Source organism: Ailuropoda melanoleuca, chromosome 14, assembly GCF_002007445.2.
Source record: "Ailuropoda melanoleuca isolate Jingjing chromosome 14, ASM200744v2, whole genome shotgun sequence".
Taxonomy (NCBI): Eukaryota; Metazoa; Chordata; class Mammalia; order Carnivora; family Ursidae; genus Ailuropoda; species Ailuropoda melanoleuca.
The window spans coordinates 70,653,089-70,670,480 of NC_048231.1; the positions used below are offsets into that span (position 1 = coordinate 70,653,089).

General features: G+C 43.9%; 1 protein-coding gene across 11 annotated transcripts in view; it reads left to right on the plus strand.

The window, feature by feature from the left end:
• FHOD3 (formin homology 2 domain containing 3) overlaps positions 1 to 17,392 on the plus strand; it is a 505,390-nt gene that overhangs the window by 414,971 nt on the left and 73,027 nt on the right. For 9 of the 11 annotated variants that reach the window (XM_034643277.1, XM_034643280.1, XM_034643282.1 and 6 more), the window contains 3 exons: positions 461 to 595; positions 4,846 to 4,896; positions 11,011 to 11,225. In XM_034643277.1, the coding sequence (XP_034499168.1) occupies positions 461 to 595; positions 4,846 to 4,896; positions 11,011 to 11,225 (401 nt within the window). The remainder of the gene's footprint in view (positions 1 to 460; positions 596 to 4,845; positions 4,897 to 11,010; positions 11,226 to 17,392) is intronic. The other 2 variants (XM_034643279.1, XM_034643286.1) reach the window with 1 other exon arrangement.

Genomic DNA, 17,392 nt, shown 5'->3' on the forward strand with positions numbered 1-17,392 from the left:
ATGGTAAGATATCATTTTTTTAAACTGATGACTGAGTAAGAAAACAGTTTTAGATTGAATGATGATTCTATAAAGTCTTTCCATAGACACGTTTAAAATTTGTGTGTTTCTACAGAGAGAGAAAGGGAGGGGGAGAGGGGATGAACCTCTATTTACATGTTATGCATATTACTGGAATTCTTTTTGATAATAATAACACCTATTATTGATGACTGCTTATATGTCAAGCATGGTGCTTCGTATTTTATAGACATCACCACCTTCTTGTCCTTCTGGCACATGAAGTGTGTTACTTACCTCCATTTACAGATGAAGATCCTGAGACACTCAGTAATTTCCCCCGGCAATACCTAGGTTCCAGCGGACCAGACCCTCAATTCTAACTGAAGTCTAGCTGGTTCCTACTTGGGTACTTTTAATCACAGGCCAAGCCACTAAAACGTTAACTCTGTATCTTTAGGTCATCACTGAGTGGTCTTCTCACATCATCCTTTAGGCAGCACCAAGAGTCACTGGCAGCAGAGAGAGAGCGGCGGCGGCAGGAGAGAGAAGAAAGGTTGCAGAGAATAGAACGGGAAGAAAGGAACAAATTCAAGTAAGAGGAATTTCAAGATTTTGTAAATAACAAATTGAAAATTAAAGCATATACCTTCATGCTCTATGATTCATATGGGTCTTAAGGGTTAGGTAGTAATATGTTTGCTTTAGATACTGTCTCTGTTTTTAAGGAACAGTAAGACATTCCTGAAATGGGCTAGCTCTGGCTTGTTATGGCCCTCTTCCTCTAACCATATGGCAGGAAGCACAGAAAGCCAGCCAAATACAATTAGGAACTTGTGTATTTTTGGGTCCTCCATTATCGAAAATGGTCTTATCCAGGCCTTCCTGAAGACTGAGAGCCTAATTGTCTTAACTTAATTTGTCATTTCCCCCTAAAGCTACTCATGTTTTATTCATATTCTATTGGATGCCAAAAGAAAATGCTTTTCCCACCTTCTGGTTTGCTTCTTTGCTCCCTGTAGCAATCTTCAATATATTTTTTTGAACAATAATCTCTCCTCCTATGAAGGAGAAAGCCATTCTGCCAATTACTCTTTCCTGACACATTTCATTCCTTCTCCTCTTCCTTTCCCTGCTTCCTCTCCTCCTCCTAATCTCTCCCTTTGTCATCTTTCCAGTCATTGCTCCTAGACCTCCTATGTTCTTTCTTGTTTTCATTTCTTACTCCATCTTCATTTCCTGTTTCCTCAGTTCAGTTTCTTTGGCAAACAATATTCCCTTCAATTACTCCCATTTAAATCCACAAAGAATATCAAACATTGTCATTGAGGATTTACAGGTTCAGTAATGTTTTTCCAGAACCCAGGAGAGCATGTGTAATTGTAGAAATGGTGAAAATATAAGCAGAGTTATGAAGTTGCCTTAATTGTAACTCACTATTACATGGAGACAAATATCCCAAGTCTGTGGGTGAAATGCTAATCCTGGCTTTTGTAAGGCTGGGTTAATTGCCTGAATGAAGTAAACCAACGTCAATCCTCTGCTGTGATAGCATGGCATACCCTGAGCTGTCACTCTTCCCAAATTATACATGGAAATGCCACACTTATATGCACCATTTCTCATGAGGTAACTCTGGAAGTTGTCACTTCTGGAAAGACCCATTTGTAAAACCACTGGAACAGATTAAATCCTTCCTAATCAGGGATTTCTGAGAGATTTGCATATTTTGCCACCAAGTAGCAGCAGAGAATCTGAGAGAAAAACATGGAAGATTCAGAGATTTGTTTACATATAGAAGGATTTTGTTGGAAAAACCTATTAAAACAGGGTGCCAGTTCAGGGGAAGATGGACTATGCATCCTCCGTCCTGTCTCTTCTACTGCATCACTGAATGCAACCAGAAATCATGGGCAGAATGCTGAGAGCTCTGATAATTCTGAGCTGTAAAAGGGAGTGGGTGAACTGGGACAGAGGTTAGTCTTCAAAGTTCCAAGCCAGTGAGAGCGTACCCTTCTTTTCCTCTACTGTCACCTAGTGTGTCCTCAGAGGTACTCCAAAACTCAGAAGCACATACTAAGTGTGAACTAAAAAACTCTAAGAGAAGGCCTCTCTGGACCGAGGAGCAGCAAATGGGGTCCTAAGAGTCAGAGACTGGAGAAATGTCTTGTTTTTCCATATTTCCCCCTTTTTTCCTACCCCAGCCTTGAAGCTATATTTTTACAGAAGCACAATGATGGCAGCAGTGTCCAGCCAGGTGCCTCAAACTGTAAGGGAGGGGAACCCTTCCTCTGACCAGAGGAACTATGACTCCAAGAGTGCTAGGGAAATCACCATTTTTTTTTCTCTGTGTCATTCTGGCACACTGCAGATGCGTGCAGATGGAGTTACTGAAAGTATGCAGCAGAGCGTAGAAAATAAAGCCCAAGCTTTCTGGCTAGAGCAGCAGGAAGGGAGACCCAGGGAAGCCAGAAAATTATAGGAAATTCACAAAGAGTAGAGAAATCAAGAGAGCACTCCTGAGCTCATCTCCAGTTGTGCACATGTGGCTTAAAACCTGAGCAGTGTGCCACAGACTTTGAGAACTAAATACAGAGTGGACCACCACTCAGCTCCCAGACTGTCCACTGAGTGGGTACACACAGGGCTTGATTTGGAGAAAATTAAAAATATTTGAAAACTGAGATAATATTGGAACCAATGTCAGAAGGCAGTCGGAACTTGAAGGCTGAACCTAACCTAGTTGATTGCCTGCTGAAGCATAACAAGATTCTTCATAGAATTCAAGGAAGACCCAGAGTCTCCTTTCAAAATATTTAAAGTGTTCTCAATGCAATTCAAAGTAACTTGTCACACAGAGAAACCAAGAGAATCTTAAAGGAAAAAAGGGAATCAAAATATGCTAACTACAAAAGGACATAGACATCATTATCAGACAAAGACTAAAGCAACTACTATATAAACTTGTTCTATAGACGTAAAGGCAAATACTTTTGAAACTAATGAAAAGATAAGTCTCTGTAAAGAAATAGAAACTTTAAAGAAGAACCACATGGAAATACTTATAGAACTGAAAAATATAGTAATCAAAATGAAAAATTCATTAAATGGGTTCAATAGCAGAATGGAGATGAGAGAAGAAAGGGTCATTAAACTGGAAGATAGAACAATAGAAATATTATCCAATTCAAAAAATGGAGGAAAACATTGGAAAAAATGTACAGTGTCTCAGGGACCCATAGATCAAAATAACAGAATGCCTCACGCTCATGTCGTTAGAGTCCCAGAAGAACAGGACAAGAGTGCATTGTATTATATATTGAGCCATATGTATGTATGTAGGCAGAGACTGTACTTGTAACTATCCACTGTTTGCTCTTGGTCCCAAGTGGGTCTCACTTCTCATTTAAGACACAGAGAGATCCTGGCAAAACAACCCTGTCCAAGAAGGAATGCTGACCATCAGGACAGACCACATACAGCTATTAATTATGATGACTGTGGTTCCATCCTGAAGTCTTAGGATGTGAATGAAAAGAAATTCAAAAAAGGAAATAGGAAAAGCTTTATCAAGTAGTCCCTGAGATGACTCAAATGGCTGACCTTTCTTCAGCCATCTTATTGATTTAAGTTGCTTAGTCTTCTTGTGCTTTTTCCCTTGCGAAGCATCCTTATCTGTTGTTATTTTTGTTGAATATGATCTTAAGCTTTCTGGGTTATGGGATGTGTTATTTCTAATGTGGTAAGTGATGAGGACAGGTGCTTATAAATGATAACAAATCTGGGTCTTTGCTGTGTTTTCTCCTTCTCCTGATCTGCTTTAATTGCTCTGATGCACTGCCCCTTCATATTCTGTTACCAGTTCATGGAGGGGTGGAATATCTTTTTTTTTTTTTAAGATTTTATTTATTTGAGACAGAGAGCAGAGTGAGAGTGAGAGAACACAAGCAGGGCAAGGGGCAGAGGGAGAAGCAGATTCCCCACTAAGCAGGGAGCCTGAAACGGGGCTCGATCCCAGGACTCTGGGATCATGATCTGGGCTGAAGGCAGATGCTTAACCACTGAGCCACCCAGGTGCCCCAGGGGTAGAATACTTAACTACACTGTGAGGTCCAGTTTAGAAAACCATGAAGTCATAATTTTTCAAGCAAATAAGAGGTCCATTGAGAAGTGGCTGAACTTAGCTAACTTAGCTAAACTTAGATTTAAGCTGGAATCTCATCAGCAGGAGCAGAACAATAAATGTTAAAATTGGATGAAGTTTGGCATCTTGTGAGTGCAAACAAGTAAATGTACAAAGCAAGGGCTTCCCATGATCCCTGCAGAGAAACTGGGAGTGTGAAAGGTGAAGAGAAAGAATCCTGCACTGTGGGATGAATTTCCAAACTGCAGAGTGCAACACAAAATGGCCAAGATGCCTGGACCCACTCAGATTTAATTCTTGAGACCAAAGTTGTGGAGCCTACCAGACCTTGATTGGATGTTAATTGTCTCTGAAAGCTATTGCTTGCTTGCAATTGACATATGTTACTTGCATATTGTTTGACATTTTAAAAAGTTTTTTTCTTCTCCCCTCTCCCCCATATACCTAAATTCTTCTTTCTTTAATTGTAGAGTCTCCCATGTTCTCATCCCTGTGCTTTTATAAGAAATCCATTGTATTTAGTACTTTTAAAGTATAGCCTTTATATTTGTTGTTGTTTTTTAATCCAACACAATCACTATCCATTTCTGAGGTAATAGAGTCTTTCATGATACACTGTAAATAATTTCTTGGCAATTTCATGAGCATCTAATTCTGTTATTTTCCTTCCCTACTTTGTTTCTTCTGCATATTTCCATTAGCCGAGAGTATTTAGACAAAAGAGAGGAGCAAAGACAAGCAAGAGAAGAAAGGTTTGTATATTTCTTCTTTCCTATTACAACCAAATGGCACTTGACTTTGCATTCTTAACCAAGCATGCTGAGTAGACTGTGTTAATTAAAATAAATAGCTTCACTTAAGACACCTAAGAATTTGGGCAACTGGTATTTTGTAGAATAAAGTGTCCTAGCTATCTAAATTTTCCAAGAAAGTACAGATTTATTTTTTAGTGCTATCATGGTGTGAAATATAGGTCTGTTCCTCCAGACTCCTCTCCACATGAGCACACTAGTTTTGCATATTGACATATGGTATGTATTTTAAATACCCTGCACTACCACCACTGAGCCTGGGGTAGGTGTCCCTACTGTGTGCTTCCAGGTCACTCCTTCAGCATTCCTTTAACAAATATTTGAATGCACGCACTATGGCAGGCACTGGCTGAAGTGCCGAACATTCCTGAGACTCTTCTTGCAGGATGTGCCTGATCATTTACCTGTCTCCCTACTGAACTGTTCTCAGTTCCTAGATGGCAGGAACCACGTCTCATTTTCCTTGTCCCAGTGCCCTCCACAGTGCTTGGCCCATAGTAGGCACCTAGGAAGGATGTATGAAATAAATGAACAAATGAATCCACAGCTCTATTTAAAATATTAAGCCGTAAACTATTTTGTTTTTTCAATTGCCCCATTCTTTGAATCCTAAAATATCCGAAGTGAATGTATTCAATGTCTGATAAACTAAGAGAAGCAAAAGAAACTGTTTTTGGAAGTAAACCAGCAAGGCAAGTTTTGACCTTGTAGTAATTCCATCAGCCACCAGATGGCGATAGTACACGGAGCAATGGAAAGGCTGATTTCCTACTAGAGCCGTTTGGGAACCTCACCATCTGTGAACTATGCCAAAAAGTGGAATTTTGCTGAATTTTCTTAGACACCTTCAGCTAAACAGTTCAAGACAGTCTGAGGGCAGGGAAGAGTGGAGCCTGCCTGTATCCAATTAAAAAATTAGATGCTTAGGTCAGACTTATAAACAAAACTATGGCATTGCTTTAATTCCAGTGTTTTATTAGATTATTGCCATCATAATAACCAGTTGTAGCCGGCAAAGTTAGAGCAAAACAAACAAGCAACTTCTATTTTTTTTTAAAGAAACTTCTATTTTTCTAATTCATACCCATTTTTGATATTGGAGGACATAGACTTTTATTGAAAATGCTGTCGACTTCATTCCCCGGGCTTAAGAAACCAAATTTTACTTTCTAGCTCTTCCTCCAGATTCTGCCTTTTTTTTTTTTTTTTTTTTTTTTTTTTGTTTTTTGACAACTTGACTGTCAGGTTATGTCTGCACCAGCAAGGCTTGAAAGCTTCTGGGGAGATATCAAGTCCTGTACTGGCTCAGACTGACCTCAAAATTTTCCCAAACCATTGAAGACTCCCTCTTTCTGGATATCAAAGCACAGCATCACTTATGCCTGGAAAACCTATACAGAGGGGTGCTTGCCACTTGTCTCCTGGTGCCTCTTGTTCTGACATCAGTCCTTGCCCCATGCCACCCATTTGCCTGGGCCTTCTTCGCCGGTGCAGGAGTGGGCTCTCTCTGGCCTCATGTGTGCCCTATCTCTGCTTACACGGAGGGTTATGGAAGCAGCCAAGAATTTCCCTTTGGTTTGGACCAGCCACTTTTCTTGGTTAATTTGCTTCTTGAATAACCTGGTGAAGAAGGGAGAGAGGGATATAAACTTGTGTCCCTGTTTGGAAAGCTATTGGGGCTTTCTGGTAGACCAGGAAAAGATAAGATTGCCAAGTATAGTGGGATTCAGAAATGGATGGGGAAACTGGAGATCAGAGGTGGAAAGAGGTTCAGAAGTAAGGAAGAGGACTCCATCTAGAAAGGGTTTTTTTAAAACATTTATTTATTTTAGAGAGAGAGCGCAAGGGGAGGGGCAGAGGGAGAGGGAGAAAGAAACTTAAGCAGACTCCCCACTGAGTGCGGAGCCCCACAGGGGGCTTGATCTCACGACCCTGAGGTCATTACTGAAACCAAGAGTCAGATACTTAACTGACTGTGCCACCCAGGCACCCCTAGCAACTCTTGGTAGAGCCTGGTGTGTTTGTTGGGTCCCATGTCTCTTAGTATAAATGCAATGACTCCGAGAAGAATGGCCAGAGTCATAGCAGAGGGTTTTTTGAGGTTTGTCATATAACAAGATGAATGTAGTTTTGCTATTTTGAGGTGTAATGACCCATTAGATTTTATTTTGATTTATTTCCTATTATGTCATTCCATAATCTCAGGCAAACTATTTTATTGACAATGGTGCAAACCCAGAGTAAGACTGTTGAAGTGTTACTTCTGGTTTTGGTTTTTTTTTTTTTTTAGTATTGGGAGAAAGGCTTTATCTGATCATGATTAAATGATATTCACAAATAATCTCTTTAAGGGACTAAGAAGGAATGGGATCCAGGCTGAGCATATGTTGGGATGGGGTCAGAGCAGGGATTCGTCTGAGGGGGATGGCATAGGAAATGCCTATGACAAGTGGGGGTAATGGGAACAGAGGGCAGGGGGAAGGTCAGGACTGAGCTAGGATTGGAGAAATGATGCATGAAGCAGTAAAGAGGATTCTGAGCATTGCTTAGCAGGTCTGAGGACAGAGTAGAACTTAGAAGGAGCCAGATTTTGGCTTAATGTAAGGGAGAGTTCACAAGCAGGAGAGTGGCAGGAAAAGTCATCTGGAAGTAGGTTTAGGTTAAGCTCCGGTCAAGCAGTTTCTGTAGAGCCCTGTATATGTTCCCTCGACTGTCCTCCCGGCCCCTGCAGCCCATGACTTGGGTGGATGTGTGAATTCATTCCTAAGGTTTGTTTGCCGTCTCTCCCACCGAGCTGTGAGCTCCACGAGGGTGGGGTTTTTCTTGTTTATTATGAAATCTCTCGTACCTGTGGCAGCTCTTAGCACATGACAGGCACTCACCAAATGTTCAATAAATAATGAAACGATGAATGAATAAACAAAAGATACGGGCAGAAGTAGGATAAATGGGAATGTTTAGATGAAGGTGGGAACGGTGAAACGTCTTTCCTTGAGGCTGTGGTCTGTGGGTAGAAAATCCAGTGCTTTGCACACAGGAAACTTAAGGAGAGTCTGTTGGTTGGGGGTGTGTCACAAAGTCACAGGGACATACGACCATCCTCTCATGGGCTGCCGGTCTCCTGGGATCAGGTACTGTTGGGCCTCTAAGGGCGCTCAGAGTCTGTCTGTAAGGGAAGGTTGAGACATAGGGCGAGCTTCCTCCCCAAGGACTGCCAGAGGTTGACAGGGGTCAGGAGAGGTTGCTAAGCTACACAGCAGTAAATGCCAGGGGGTTTAGCCCTTCCCAGGCGCGCCGGGTCCCCTCACCTCTCTGGCCTGTTGCAAGTGGACACTGGCACTGCTTTTTCACAAAGATTTAGTTACTCTTGACCTCGGCACCCCGTCCCTGCCATTTTTAAGTGTCTTTAATTGTAGGGGCCCCTGGGTGGCTCAGTCTGTTAAACATCCGACTCTTGGTTTCAGCTCAGGTCGTGCTCTCATGGTCCTGAGTGCCCACGCCGGGCATGGAGCCTGCTTAAGATTCTCTCTTTCCCCCTCTCCCTCTGCCCCCGCCCCCGCTCTCCTCTTATGCACATGTGTGCACTCTCTCTTTCTCTAAAAAATAAATGAAAAGTCTTTAGTTGCGGCAAAATACACATAACATCAAATTTACCATTTTAACCATTTTAAGCGTATCAATTCAGTAGTGGTGGGTATGGTCACATTGCTGTGTGACCCATCTCCAGACTCATTTCTTCTTGTAAAACTGAAACTTGATACCCATCAAACAAGTCCCCAGGCCCCCTCCCCTGCCATTTTTGTCTACCAGCTAAGCCTCCTCAGAAGAATTCATATTAAATCCTCAGCTCTTCCCATGTCCTGTGGCTCCCCTATGGATGAGATCTATGAGATGGAGGGTGTGCAGGAAGCCTCTGAGTCCTGTCTGTCCAGACGCTGGATGAACAACCCCTGGCAACCCCTGGAAAGTGGGGTGAACCCCACGTCCCCACTAGTCTGGCTACCTGCAGGTAGGGGTGTGGAGAGGCCAGGCCCAGGGCTGGGCCACCGGAAATGAAGGTCATAAATGGCTTGTCCTCCTGGCCCGAAGCCTTGGGCCTATGTAGATCTCTTTGTCTGCACTCCGTTTCTTGGCTGCCCCTTTCTCCTGTGGCAGAAGGCTTGGACTCAGCGTGGGGATACCTCCCACCCCTCTTCTGGGCTCACGGCAATTCCCGGGCCGAGGGTGCCTCGCCCTCATTTAGAACATGCCTCCTGTTGGGGCTCTGACTCTTGCCCTCAAGGTCCCTTTCTTCCAAGATTCCACAGCTGGGTGGTTTTCCTTGCTGGTCTAAGTTAAGTTCAGATAGCTTCCTTGTGTTACCTCTCCTACCTTTTGAGAGGTGACGTTGGTGGCGAGGAAATCCAGAGTTTCTAAAGCTTTCTCTCTGGGCTGAGTTCCCTCGCCCTGTCACCATGAGGCAGCTGCCCTCCCAACCGTGCCCCGGACGTTGGGTATGCGGACCCATCACGGGTCTTTTGTCGGCAAGTGAAATCGGTGTGTTTGCCACCCTGGGCCTCCGGTGCTGCAGGGAGACCCCTGCAGGCGGGGCACTCTCTCTCAGGCCCCTCACTGCACGCCTTGCCTGCTTCTCCTCGGCCGGCAAATGCAAGGCGCCAAGGGAAAGAACAAAGGATGGTAATCTTCTGTTCTCAGAAATCCTATTAACTACTTGTTGAGAACAGACACACACATGTGAAAAGATGACTAAATATGCCAGGCAGTAAATGTAAAATGCCATCTGAGTTGAATGGACTACATATCCGACATGAGTTCAGAGGCAAGGCCAAGATCACTTCCAGCTGTGGTGGTCAAGGCAGGCCTCGCTGAGGGAGACACGCATGCAAGCCTGGCCTGCGGGGCAGATGGCCTTTGGACTGCAGGGAGAAGGGGTGACGACCGCGGACAGACAGCCGTGGGGGAGCCACAGCTACCTTGTGGATGCATGCAGAATGTGTGCTTTTTCAGTGCATTCTTTTTAAAGTTTTCATAGATGCACTCTGCCTTTCTTATGCGGGTGAATTTGGAATGCCATGCGCGGTGTCTGGTGGGGGCTTCAGTGGGCTAGAGTTAGGGGGCTTGCCCATTGGGAGGAACTGAAGCAGTGAATCTGGACAGGTGTGAGTGAGGGTCTGGAAGAACCTGTCTCAAAGGGTCGTGGTTGGTAAGATAGAAACCTGCTACAGCTGAATTCGTAAATTTATTTCTGAACAAATAATGGTGGGTAAAATTAGCAGACATCTGGAAGAGGCACATATTTCAAAGTTATTTTGGTCTGATCTGTAAGGCGCACTGTGAGGACTATGATTGGTAGCTGGTCTTAATAAACAGTTAGTGGGTTCTGCCTGCCTGAAATGCAAAACAGATGTATCTTTGTTCTTTTAAACTGACTTTGATGAATAAACTATATGTGACGTCAGGTCCAAGCTATTGGCTGTTTGAGTCCTACTCAGAAATATTTTAGAATATAAAAAAGTTTCCATGGTCGACACTGAGAGAACAAAGTGAATTCCAGTCGCATTGCTGTTAGCATTGAAGCAGGTTCAGAAAATCAGGGAGGGCTTCGTCCAACAACCCCTTTTGGTATTTTGGGGGCATTGTTTCTCTCCGCCGCACCGAGGCCCCCCTCCCATCTCACAGCTGCAAGCTCTGAGTGCGTGTGGTTTTCAGCTGTCACTGCTGGGGCTCTGTAATGGGCATTATGGCTGTTTTGCTTATTTGTACAAATGTTTCCTAAAAGAGAAAATCGGACTGTGCAGCAGTGATCCAGTATCTGGAGACTGTGTGATGTTGCCATTTCTCCCAATTTGTTTGGTTATGAATGATGCGGGGTTTTTAATCATTAGCATCTTGGCTCTGCTGGCTGTTCTTGGCAGACTGGCCCTCCAGCCAGCCCTGAGCCATGCTCCGTGCATCAGGAAACCAGCTCACTCTGCAGGTGTCTCAGCCATAAACAAGCATCAGCCACGGGCTCCTCTTGCTTTTTACGGAAACCCTTTGGAATTTAACTTTCAGATACAAATACTTGGAGCAGTTGGCAGCTGAGGCGCACGAGAAGGAACTGAGAAGCCGGAGCACGAGCCGGGGCAGAGGTGACCTCTCCTTGGACCTGACCTCCCCGGCAGCCCCTGCCTCCCCCACCCCTCTGCGCCATAGCCCTCCGTGTCTAGACTCACAAGAGGCTCTCCCAGGATCTCCCTCCTCTCTAGGAACACCTCCGCATCCCCAAGGTGAGTGCTGGGAGGGCACAGGGAACTCTGATGGGGTAATTCATGTGAGGCTTCTGGGCAGTAGGGACCATTACTACGTGCAAAGTGGTAGCAAGTAGTAACGAAGGGTAAACTCAGGGCAAATGCACTGCACTAATAAACCAGCTGCCTTCAGAGCTGCTTCTATTAAAGCAAAATTATGTGTGAAGATTGTCAGTGCATGGTCATTGAGAAGGGAGAATATTGAAAACAAGGCTTACTTGGCCATTTCTTCCTAAATCACAGGGTATTAACTTAGTACTCTCTAATTTGGATATTATTTATTTATTGGCTCTGCCCAATAAAGTGACCACTTTAGAATGTTCTGACCTTAGGAATTGTGGGTCTGTTTTCAGTTAAACTGATGAAGAATAAAATTAAAGCAAGCAAGGAAAAATGCGGACCTAGTGGAAATAGAAGTTAAACATTGAAGCAGGAAAAAAGGGAAGATAGTAGCGATTACTGGCACGTGTGGTGTGGGTGTAGACGCTTGTGTGCAGACAGACAGGCTCTCCCTGGAGAAATTGTCTGTCATCTTAGCTTTATTTGGAGAAAACAGTGTTGTACACAGCAGCCTGAGAGCATCAGCTGTTTTCCTGATTGCTTTGAGGATGGTGGGTCCGTTTTCTCGGACACTAACAGAGAGGATAGGTCTTGGGCACTGCCGTCTACACTGCATGTTGACGAGCCTGCAGCTAGCACTATTCAGCGTGACCGTGACCGGGTGTTATGGCTTGCAGCCTGACCGAGGCTTAGCCAACTGAAGACAGCAGAGAAGCTCAACTTTTAACTCTCAGAGGGCTGACTAAATATGGCGTCAAGTTTAGTTTCAACAAGGCAGGACTGCATGACCTCAGCAGGCTGGATGGAACGGAACAATCTCATCTGTCCGAGTCTTCGCTGGCTCTCCAAGCCTTGGGGCTCATTCTGCAGGAGCAGGCTGGCTTCCCTGCAGCTTTCCGTCATGTCCAGTTCCTGCTGGTCCCTGAGCCGTGGAACATTGTCCCAGGCAGATGGCTCGGTCAAGGATGAGTAATGTCGGTCTGAAAATCCTGAGACTCGAAGAAGCAGGAAAACAGACTGTTCTGTGACAGCTCTGTGCTTTCCAGACCTGCCTGGTATCCCTGCTCTATCAGGATTGTGGTATTTCCAGAGGCGAGATGAAAAACATTCCCCTGCAAAGTTGTGGTTCAGCACTTAATCTTGGGACTTTTAACTCTAAGAGTTGTACCCTCTCTAGTTTACGGAATGGTTGTCTAAACTGGGGAATACAGAGTGGCCCCGAGCCAAGAGAGAATTGTTGGTATATATAAATATTGTTTGTCCTCAGAACTTTTAGTTGTCTTGATGTTTGTGACAAGAAGACAGTTCCTCAAATATTTTGCCCAGTGATGGTCAAACTTGAGGCTGTTCTATCCAATTAAAAAGGCAGAATAAAGTTTTTAAAGATTTTATTTATCTGAGAGGGAGAGCAAGCGAGCAAGAGAGAGAGAGTATGAGTGGGATTGGGGAGGGGAGGGAGAGGGAGAGGCAGATGCCCCACAGAGCAGGGAGCCTGATACAGGACTCGATCCCAGGACCCTGGGATCATGACCTGAGCCCAAGGCAGATGCTTGACCAGCTGAGCCACCCAGGTGCCCAAAAAGGCAGAATATTTTAAGCTTCAGGAAGAACACAGAAAATACTTATTTGAGCTACATGCCATATGCATTGGAGGAAAATAAATTTATTTCAGTATGTTTTCAGAAAGATTAATAGTAAATGTCATTTTCCTCTCCGGAGAAGGGACTCAGAGAAAATGCTTGACTGGACTCATGCCACATGCATCTGAAATAGGAATACTGGGCTTGAAATGAAGCCTAATTACAGATTAATGACATAGCATCGTATGATATTTGCTTTGTCAAAAAAAGCAAAGCAGTGGTTCTTGTGGGATCTGGACAAGCTGTGCATCATACGCTAAGTACTTACCCAAATCAGTCGGAACCCGCAAAGTAATCTAACGTCTGTGTTCCAGTACATCCCTGAATTATACAGTGGCAGTTATAAGTGCATAAGAAGAGGTTGTCTGCGAAAGGTGCCGAGACTTGCTTCTGATTTAGAGACCTTTGCCCTTATGGCAGAAATACAGAGTTGGGCTGGTGGCAAGGTTTTTCTCAGCCTAGCTTGCTATTGTTCTCTGCAACTTTCTACTAGTCTCCAATTCACGATCTGTTCTTTTTACCGGGTCCCATTTTTAAAGGCTTAAAGTAATTTTTTGCTTCTCCCTAACATTTACCATATCCCAACATCTGGGGGAAGAATAAAAAATCTAATCCCACATGTAGATGTTTGTCCTGCTCTGAACACCTGGCACTATGTGGTCCCCACGTGCCCGGGTTGACTCACTTTTTCATTCTCTCTGCTTGTGGAATCATATGAGGATAATCTTCACACTTGTGTAGTGCTCTGTCCCTCCCTCCCAAATGCTACTATTTAACACGTCCTTGGGCATCTGAGGAAGCAGGGGAGATGCTATTATCCATATTTTACTGAGACTCAAGTAAATGGAAAGGGCCACCATTTGCAGATCTTATTGGCACCATCTTGGGAGTAGAACCCATCTCTTCACGCTCAGTGCAGCCATTTCCCTAATATTTGCGGTGGTGTTCACATTAATGCCACACCATCTCTCTGCTTTGACCCCTTCCCCAATATCTGCATACGTTGAAGCCTACGTTTCAGAGTTATGTCTGCTAAGAAAAGGAAAAACAGATATTTGTTACTGAATGATATAGATCTCAGGATTAAAGGTCAATTTATGGGTTTTTTTTAATTAAAAAGTCTGGAGAATTGTTAATAGCAGAAGATAGGAAAACATTAACCACTTCTTTACCTTTGCTCTTACACAATGTATTTAGAAAGAAGGAAGGGTAAATGTGAAAATAGCAATAGCATTATGTGCCATCTAGTGAGATGCTTCAGCCAAAAGCCTTCCCAGCTAAATCTGCTGTAACTTTTGTATAACTGAAGCCCTACCCCTACCATCCAGTCAGTGTGTGCTTGAATTACTTTTCCATCTGGCCCTCTTGTGGCTCACAGCAGATGTGTGTCCCAATGCTGCCTAGACTTCGCGGTGATGGTCTGAATATTTTTCCTCTGTGTGAAACGACCAGGCCCAAGTGAGGAACAAACACATACACGTGTTCTCATTTGTACTGTGCTGCAATTAATGGAGACAGTCAGCCCCCAATTGAGCTAAACACGAAGGTCCTCTCTGTCCATTGCTTTAATTAGCCTTTCCTTACTTTCACTGAGCCCTGGTAGTCTAGGTCAGAATATCTAATACGTTTACTTCCTATTATTTTCAGAAACTCACAGCTGTCTCTGGAAATAAGTGATTCTCACAAATTCAAGAAGTTTAGTATTCTTGTTGGGATAGAATTCTTTGCTATGACTCTTGCGGAAGTTACTGAGGAATAAAAGTAATGTGTACCCACAAGTGAAATCATTTTAGCCAAGTCACCTATTATCCCAGTGGGTAGCGGATCCACATAACCTGTTTTGTGGAAACAAAATGGAGACGCCATCCATCTCAAAACCAGGTGTTGCTGTTGGTCCCTGCAGGGTGGCCCTGTTGGGAACTGCCTTTCCTGAAGGCTAGCGCTGTGTGGCTTTCTTGTTCCCAGGCTGGTACACCTGAGTCCATCCCGAGGCAAAGTGGAGAGAAATTACCTTTCCCATTCGAAAGCAGCTGCTGTCATGAGTTCACCAGTGGCTTGTACCCACTAATGCAGCCAGTGAAAGTGTGCATAGTGGCTAGATTATTTGTCTTATTTCTAGCTCCGTGCTCTCTGCATCACACACAGAAACAACACTTTAGAGATGCATCTAAAAATTTTACCACACTATATTAATTTAATGTCAGGGAAAAATATGTTCAATGATTTTTTTTCTTCCTGTAACTGGGTTCCTAGATATTTCCAATTGTCTTATTGTTGGGCCTTGGAGATATAAAATATAACCTATATGGCCATGACCTACTCACCAGCATTCACCTGGAGGCATTTACAGAAATGACTGACATGCTGTACTGATATTTTCCTCTCACAGTTCCAAGCTTTTAAAGTGCTGGTAAATAGGACTCTTCCTCTAGCTTCCTTGTCCTCTCACCTGGAAATAAAATACAGACCTATAGTTATATCCTGAATTGTTCCATTAGCTTAAATGAATAATCGTTTTTCACCTAGGCATCATTCATCATCACAGCTGTTGTCATTGTTACCAGTCATTGAGCACCTTTGTCACCTTGTGTGACATGTTTTGAGTCTCCTTCAGGTGTAGACACTCTCCTCAGTTACCCAATCCACATGGCAGAAATCAGAAACATCTGGTATCCTGTTTCCAGTTGGCACAGTAGCAATGGAATATCATCAGTCATCAGCCTAATGCATGCTGGTTCCCTTGCATAAAGCTTTTGGACACCGCCAGTCCAGTATTTCATGAATTGGCAGGAAACTAGATTCCTTGTGGTTCTGTGACTCAGGGCGGCCCCACCTCCCCACACCTCACCTGACTGCTGTGACTTGATGCCATTTGGTCAGTTAGACCAAACCTCTCAGAAACTCTACCCAAGGCCAAGGCACTGCCTGCTACACCTGCTGTGGAACTGCTTTAAGAGTTTTGCAAATCATTGGATTTTCCTGCCTCGCTTTTTCTCCATCTCTAAAAATGGAAAAGGGCAAAAAATTTTCCCTTTTTCCCCTCCTATAGAAAATGACAGTTGCCTGCTGCGTGCTTTCATGCACCACATTTTAAAACATAGTCTTGAATCCTTTTGACATAGATTGAGTATGAGTCCTACTTAAGTATGCTTAAGTGAAGACAAGGCAGGGAATGGCATTGGAAAAGTTGTTAAAGAATGGTATTATGTGAACAACATGATCATTTCATAGGTAGTAATTAGGTATCAAAATCTCTGAAGGGTCTGAGACTTTACCGACTTGTAAGTTACTAAGTTAGCCTGCCACAATTTTATGGATGGGGGCACAAGACATGAAACTCCAGGGTCGGAGACAATGGATTTTATTACTCATGGCTATAGTAGTAGCCGGAGTATCAGCATTTGTGCCATTTCTCCAAACCCCAGTTCCTGCAAGTTGATGTGAATAGGCCCAAATGATGGCTGCATACACAGAGAGGAATCTTGAACTTAGGGACACCACATCTTTTATAGTGGGCAGTAAACATGTCTTCCCTTTGTCCCAGAGGGAGACATTATCTTCATCACAGTAAGCTATAAACCAACCAGTGCTTTGCTCCAGGGGGAGACACCATCTCTGTCTTCCAAAACCATTTGCTGTGCACATATCCTTAGAAAAATATTCCAGGGGCGCCTGGGTGGCACAGTGGTTGAGCGTCTGCCTTCAGCTCAGGGCGTGATCCCAGTGTTCCGGGATCGAGCCCCACATCAGGCTCCTCCACTGTGAGCCTGCTTCTTCCTCTCCCACTCCCCCTGCTTGTGCTCCCTCTCTCACTGGCTGTCTCTATCTCTGTCGAATAAATAAATAAAATCTTAAAAAAAAAATAAACAGTTCTAGTGGCTCTCCATTATCTATAGCGTAAAGACAAGACCTTATGTGGCACTCAAGGCTTTGGTTATCCAGTCCCTGCTACCAGTCTTTAACCTCCACAACCACCCTTACATGTTAGATTACATCAGCACCAAACCACTGTCACTACCTGAAGGGGGCTATGTTTTCTCACATGTGCTTCTGTGCTTGAGAGCCCTCTTCCACTAGGGGTCCCCTGGGCTCTTAGCCATCTAATTGAAGCATCTTCTCTAAAGCCTCCTTTGATTCCTCTTATGTGTTTCCCTTACCTCTTGTGCATACCAGGGATACAGGGCTTATCTCACTGTATATGCAGTAAATGGTCCCCCCTCTTGATCTGTGTGTTCCTCAGAGGAGAGCCCATGCCTGCACTCACCTTTGTTATCTCCCATTGCTTGGAGCAGAATAGACATTTGGTAAATGTTTTATGAGCTAGTGAATGAACAAACAGCATGAAAAAGAAAATACACTAATCTATAGAGACAGCTGTTTCCCCTGTATCCAGAAATTTACTACATGGGTCATGATGGAGGACACATCTTTGATAATATAGTCTAC